The sequence below is a fragment of the Haliotis rubra genome, unplaced genomic scaffold (genome assembly GCF_003918875.1).
Source record: "Haliotis rubra isolate DU_JTF1 unplaced genomic scaffold, ASM391887v1 Scf791, whole genome shotgun sequence".
NCBI lineage: Eukaryota > Metazoa > Mollusca > Gastropoda > Lepetellida > Haliotidae > Haliotis > Haliotis rubra.
The window spans coordinates 426,879-434,676 of record NW_025767514.1 but is presented as its reverse complement, the minus strand read 5'-3'; the positions used below and the strand labels follow the sequence as shown (position 1 = coordinate 434,676).

The 7,798-nt window shown below is 37.2% G+C and overlaps 1 protein-coding gene across 1 annotated transcript; it reads left to right on the top strand.

The window, feature by feature from the left end:
• Positions 1 to 2,207: 2,207 nt before the first annotated feature.
• LOC124261221 (toll-like receptor 4) lies at positions 2,208 to 7,413 on the top strand. Its single transcript, XM_046695545.1, is given in 3 exon segments — positions 2,208 to 2,326; positions 4,827 to 7,040; positions 7,042 to 7,413. Coding segments are annotated over 3 exon segments (2,529 nt in total). The 5' UTR covers positions 2,208 to 2,311; the 3' UTR covers positions 7,342 to 7,413.
• The last annotated feature ends 385 nt before the right edge of the window (positions 7,414 to 7,798 follow it).

The window sequence follows — 7,798 nt, the reverse complement described above, 5'->3', positions numbered from 1 at the left end:
TACAGAGATTTTTAACTATCATTATTAATCACATGCCTTTGACCGGAAGTGGGATAATGCCTTTAAAACCTACAGTTTATATAATTTCAAGAAGTCATCTTGGCTGATGATATAGATTAGCATTTCAAACCCACAAGTAAACTATTAATGTACTGGGTAAATAATTAAAATTTTCAGAGATTTTTAACTATTATTAGTTATCATATGCATTTGACCAGAAGTGGGATAATGCCTTTAAAACATACAGTTTATGGAATTTCAAGAAACTGTCTTGGCTGATGATAGGAAATAGCATTCCAAACCTACAAGTAAGTAATGAATGAACTGGGTCAATAATTCAAATTTTTAGAGATATTTAACTATTATTATTAATCACATGCATTTGACCAGAAGTGGGATAATGCCTTTAAAACCTACAGTTTATGGAATTTCCAGAAGCTGTCTTGGCTGATGATATAGATTTGCATTACAAACCTCTGAGCAAATTATGAATGTACTGGGTCAATAATTCTATTTTACAGAGATTATTAACTATTATTAGTTATCATATGCATTTGACCAGAAGTGGGATAATGCCTTTAAAACCTACAGTTTATGGAATTTCAAGAAGTTATCTTGGCTGATGATGGTAAATAGCATTTCAAACCTACAAGTCAACTATTAGTGTACTGGGTCAATAATTCAAATTTTCAGAGATTTTTAACTATTATTATTAATCACGTGCCTTTGAGCAGAAGTAGGATAATGTCTTTAAAACCTACAGTTTATACAATTTCAAAATGGTATCTGGGCTGATGATAGTATTATGTGTGATGGCGTGTTACTGAATACACCCTACCATTATGAATAATAGATCACCACTCTTTTTACAGTGTCATGAATGTGTACACGAACCTGTATATTTTTCGAGTATTTCATAAGAAATATTCTCTAAAAAGTATGACCAAGCAACATACCAATCTCTTATATACTCTCACAAATGGCATAACACAAATAACTTAAATCCCCAAAACAAACTTGAATTGTTATACATACATACCCATCAAGAATGGATGTAACATCATTAAAAAAATAATTATGACATAATTTCATTTTCTTTTATTCCCCGTTCTTTTATAAAAGAAACTATTTACTGTATTATTACATAAAACACTGTGCAAAAATGGCCAGGCTTGCCGATATTTAGATACAACTTACTATATTTTCACACATATTAGCATAATTATTAAACTATAAAATCAAAATCCAATACCATTCACATCATATATCTTCTGGTTCTATTCGTGGGCATAAACATATATTGTTAAAAGGAATAATTATCTATATTTTAAAATATCATTAGATATTGCAAGAAAGTCATAGGTTGAGCAGTAACCATTTCTGGGAATGAATGAATCATTATGAATAAAAAATGAATGAAAAACACCTGACACCTAAATTCAGCATCCACAACCAGGAACATTAATTGGGTGCTCACATATTTTTAAGCTAGTAGAGTAATTACAGTAAAGCGTATGAAAATGAATTCTATTTCGTTTCAGTTTCCCGTTTCTACATTTTCTGCGCTGCTATATTTAGCTATGATGGAGGACATCGACTATGGAGCGCTGCCATTGGCATTTTTTGCGATCAGTAGTTAAAATAAAGGACACGAGTTGTGCAGCTGATTTTGATCTTAATAATTGTTTGTCGATTAAATACATAGTTGACAGTAAGACGTATAATTCTCCATATTAGTTATCCCAGTTCTGGTCGTATCCCAGTTCTGGTCGCAACAAGCGTACATGCATTGTTATGACACGATGAGTTATGGGAACTAGGCATTAAATATTAAAACTTATGTACAGTTGTCACTTCAGTCGACAAACAGGCCCTATTCCTCTGAATTTTCCGAATGACACGGACACCAGAATTCAGCTGTTGATACTTTTATGCCGAGTATCGCGGTCTGAGCGTAATAAATGTTCTGTTCTGTTCTGTACTTTTCTGTCGATTTTATTTAGACGAATGGTTCACACTTATCCGTACAAACAATGGATAATACCCTTGAGCCAAGTATCTATGTTTAGATCAAATATAGTGACTGCTTATAAATCAGAAGAGAGGTCTCATTGGCATGCATGGTGTGAGGTTATGGTTATCCAATCAAAGCGTATGTAATTTTTCTTATCGGAAACCGGTATTTCCGCCGTATGTTGCCATCTGCGACCTGGAAACAAGCAGTGAGAGCACAGCGCTGCAAAAGGCTTTCCATGGTGGTTTGTAAACTACGTCTTCGCGAATTCGCGTTTATCAAGATTAAGAGTTCATCATGAAATTTTATCAGGTAAGAAAACAAATCGTGAACCATTCTTTTGATATTTTAATTTTTGAACAGTCCATCGAGACTACTATGCTCGTTTTACGAATATTTCAAAGAGCGTCATACGACTCGTGCTTGGAAGTTGTCCGATCAACTGCTTTGTGTGGCATTTAGAAGTTGGTGTGATGAACAAGTGCTTGATAACTCAAGTGTGATCTTAAAATGGATCAAATCACTGACCACTCCCAATATATTTTTGCATAATGTATTTACAATAAGCAGCGCCGCCCTCTGAATATTAATTACTTATCCAAACCTTTACACATTTTAAATGCCTCATTAATACCTCATTGTCTCATAGATATCAGATCCTAACTTAAAACCACTTTTAAATATTATGTTATTTGTTATCCATACACTTATAAATGTTATCCCCACTCAGCCTCTACTAGAATAGGGGCGATGAGGTAGCCTAGTGGTTAAAGCATCACGCCGAAGACCCGGGTTCGATTCCCCACATGGGTACAATGTAAAGCCTATTTCTGGTGTCCCCCGCGGTGATATTGCTGGAATATTGCAAAAGTCGGCGCAAAACCATACTAGCTCACTCTACTAGAATAATGTTATTTAGTGCTGTTATGATAAGCGTAATACCGGTTACGCAACACTGTTTAATTTATCAAACAATTGAAAGATAAGTAGAAAGAATATAACATGCATAATATTTATTACAACATTTAACAAGTTGCACGATACCACATGCTATATTTGGGATTACACTTTTTCAGTAAAGTACAAAATGATACGAGTTCTTTTGTTGGGTTGAGTTCCTGGCGATTAGGTGCCTGACTCGTTGCACTTCATGACACCGCCATTAAATGAGTGAGTTTACAAAGCGTCGTATAAATGTACTAGGGCTGCGCTATATAACCGGTTTAACGGTATTTACAGGTTCAGACATGAAAACGATACATGTTGCGATACGCTGATCGAAAACCGGAATTTTAACTTGCATTCTGGAAACTTCGTAACACTCGGAAATCTTCGAGTATTTCCTTGTTTCATTTGTGCCAAATACTATTTACATTTTATTTTATCATGATTAAAAGTTGTTATTAAAGCTTAATCAAGCATAGTGATTTTGTTGGATTTTGCTATATAAATCAAGCATTAACTCGATTATAAGTAGTTTTTTGTTTAAAAATAATTCATGCAATATATTGCAATACATATCGCAATATATGCTTTCGCATCGCAATATATCGCAATATGAAAATACCCACCCCTAAAATTTACACTGCAGCCATGTAGTAACACAGTTATAAACAAACCGGATATATAATATGAATTTGACGAAAAATAGTGTTTGTCAATAAGTGAATAACACCCCTCGTTATAATTACTGTGCCATTTCGTCATAAGTTACTTCCAAATAAATTAATGACATTTATCCTGATTGGAGTATTTTGATCCAAGATAACTTCACCATTAGTTCAAGGATCAGGTCAAATTTAAGGTGAGTGATTTGATCCTGCCTCACCAGACTCAACAATATACCATCATTTTCGTAAGTAAGAAAATTTGAGTATGTAGGTTAGTGAGTGAGGTTTACGCCACTTTTAATAATATTCCTGCAATATCACAGTGAAATACACCAAAAATGGTTTTCACGCATTGTACCCATGTGTGTATCGAACCCTGGTTAAACCACTTGCCCATCCCACCGCTCCACCATTATAAGAGTGAGTGAGTGAGTTTAGCTTTACGCCGCACTCAACAATATTCCAGCTGTATGGCGGCAGTCAGTAAATAATCGAGTCTGGACCACACAACCCACTGATCAACAGCATGAGCATCGATCTACGCAACTGGGATACGATGACATGTGTCAAGCAAGTCACTCGATCCCGTTAGTCGCCCCTTACGACAAGCATGGATTACTGAAGGTCAATTCTAACTCGGACCTTCACGGGTCACCATTAGAAGAATCGACAATGACAAAATCCCTCTGCTGAAATTACAGGGAGACTACTATTGATCCTGCAATTAATTTCCCTGTAGGTTCTTGTCGCGATTTGTTTTCCGAAAACAGGATGCAGTCTGTGAGCAAACCGGGAAAGTGGTTTTTCTTATGAACAATAGGTGGGAAGATTCGTTGGTCTAGATCATGTCCGGAGAACATTAAAACGTTCTGGCTTGTAGATTGTATTTGTACACACACAAGGATGTCAGAAACAATGCCCACATCTGCCATTGTTTTCTACAGTTTGATGAACGTTGAAATACCGCCAGAAGCGGATCAAGGATTTTGTGACACAAACTTGAATACTGAAGTGGTAGTGAGTGAGTGAGTGAATGAGTGTATTACGTGACATTGTTCTGCACCTGTTTTGTTTATATATAAAGTAAGATATTAAAAACCACATGGAACGTATATATGCATAAATATAAAACACCATACAGGTGATGTAACGCTTTGAACATAATTTGATCACATCCTGAAACAAGTTTCTTGTAATTTCAGTCCCTGCATATGACCCTGCTCCTTCTTATCTCGGACTTAGCAACATCTGACGATAGAGGGAGCACTGGGTGCGAACCATGCCATTGTTACACATCTGAAGGCGTTATCGAGGCTGACTGTTCAGAGAGAAACCTACATGAGATCCCCACGCAACTGCCACCTAATATCACCGACCTCAATCTTTCAGGAAATAAGATTGTTCGTTTAAAAACTGGATATCTTAATTACACAGAGCTGCTTACGTTGAATGTTTCGTCAAACAGAATAAGAAGTATTGAGCTTGATACCTTCAAGAATCTGACCAACCTGGTGGCTTTGGACCTTCATGGTAATAAATTACCTCCAACAAAGAAGAGTTATCAAGATGGAGTATTCAGGTATCAGAAAAAGCTGAAAAAACTTTACATTCACAATAACGTTGAATCACGCTCTTACGCCGGTAGTCTCAGTAGAGGCTTTTCAAGTTCATACCCCGATGGAGCATTCAAAGACCTCTTGGCTTTGGAAGAGCTGATCATTGATGGGATGAGAGAGATATATTTTGGAAGTGGATTCCAATTCCTGGAGCAACTGAAAAATCTGTCTCTTGGTGGAGGAGATGGTGGAACATGTCAAACCCGTAACCTGCGGAATAAAACTTTTGAGAATCTACATAACCTAAAGACTCTGGATATTTCACACTGTCTGTTGCTTAACATTGAACTGTCGTCTTTTGAAAAGCTTAAAAATCTCCATAGTCTTGATCTATCATTCAACATGTATTTAGGATTATCCAAGGCTGGAGAAGCTATGTACGGACTACAGAATTCCTCACTAAAGATACTAGATGTCAGTAAATTAAGTCGTACGCTGGGGCCAAGTATAACTTTGCAAACACACCATATGAAATATCTTAGAAACATAGAAATAGAAGAATTAAATATTACAGGAAACAGAATTGAACTGATTGATCGAAATGCAATTTTATACCTTCCAAGATCTCTTAAGAAAATTTGTATCCGAGATAATCACATGGGTTTTGGGTTATACATGCTTGAATTGTCTATTTTGACGAATTTAGAGTGGTTCGATTCCTCTCATCAAGGAACATCATCTATGTCCTTTGACAACGAAAAATTGAATTCTAGATATCGGCGTCACTCAGGTCAGAACACACAACCTTTGAAATGGAGTGTTACCTTAACCATACCCCCAAATATCACGTATGCGGATTTACGTTATTGCAAAATGACATATGATATCAAAAGATTTCATTTCAGTAGGAACAGACTTCGTGAGTTAAATTTATCACATAATTTCTTCAGCAAATGGATCGGGCCCATTTGGGGATTAAAACATCTCGAGATTGTTGATTTATCGCACAATTTCTGTGATTTCATAGGAAAGGAATTTGGGAAACATTTTCCATCCATGAAAACATTGAACCTTGGTTACAATTATCTGGGCTATGCACTTCAGGATGGGGCCAGTACTATTTTAGATGATTTCCCTTTGCTTGAGAATTTGGATATGTCAAATAACAAAGTACGTGTTTTTCCAAAGACTATCCTAAACAACCTAACGCTTATCAAAAGCGTAAATTTAAGTAATAATTATTTGATGGCATGGAATTCAGATATTGTCAACTTTAACATGAAAACGCTGGACCTATCAAGAAACCTGTTTGCAGAGATTCCATCTCTATTGAGATATCAAGTCGCTGCAATGCATATGAAAGACTTCAGATTGTACTTTGAAGAAAATCCTTTGAGGTGCAGCTGCGCAACGCTAACTTCGTTGATATGGATGACAGAACATGCTTCTAGAATACACAATTATGCAGGAATGCATTGTGTTGATGACGGCAACAGGAAGATTTTAATGAAAAATATACACCAAGTCATACTTGGTCTGAGAAAAAGATGTGCATCATATGTAGGATTGACTCTAGGGATCATGTGCCTGATGATGCTGGTTCTGTGTTTGGGGATAGCAGGAATCGTGTACAGGTTCAGATGGAAACTGAGGTATCTTTTCTATCTGGCACGGATGAAACACAGCGGTTACGTTGCTGCTGCTGAGGAAGAGGATGGGACACCATTTGAGTTCGATGCCTTCATCTCCTACGCTGACGAAGACCGTAGGTTTGTAACTGAGGACGTGAGACAGATCCTAGAGGGGAGGCACGGGCTTCGCCTCTGTATCCACCATCGAGACTTTCTCGTGGGGGGAAGCTATCGCTGCCAACATCCTGAACGCTGTGAAATCCAGCAGGAAGACGGTGATCGTCCTGTCAAGACACTTCTTGAAGAGCTACTGGTGTAAGTACGAAGTGGAGATGGCTAAGATGGAGAGTATCTATTCTGGACGGAACACTCTGCTGGTTGTTGTATTGGAGAGCATCCCTGTGAAGGACCTGCCTCCTGATATTGTGCAGCTGATGCGTGAAGACTCCTACGTGGAGTATACGAATGTTCGGGAAGGTCGTGAGGTGTTCTGGCAAAATATTGAACGGGCCATACGTGCTGTGTCCTAACTTAGCATATTCTAATGTCTGTTTACTTACATTTCACTTCCTTGAACCAGGATGAATAGATTCTTTAATATATGTTGTTTTTGTTCTTTAGATCGATGTGTGTTGTGCTTGGTTGATCTCGTCAACTGTTGTTTCTGCTTTACACACACACACACACACACACACACTCTCTCTCTCTCTCTCTCTCTCCTCTATCTCTCTCTCTCTCTCTCAATTAGCGCTATTCTTGGGGATAAGCTTTACGTGATGTGTTTTGGTTGGCTGGTACTTGAATTTAAGTTTGAAGTGCGACTTTCCTTTGTTATTGTGTAGATTTAGTTCCCGGTTAACGCTTTTCTCGGGGAGATAACATTTATCGTCACATCGGCAATATTTCAGCCATATCGTGACGAGAACAATTAATTGTTATACATAGTAATTAATGGTAAAGTATAAAAACCTGTCAACGAAGACTGTA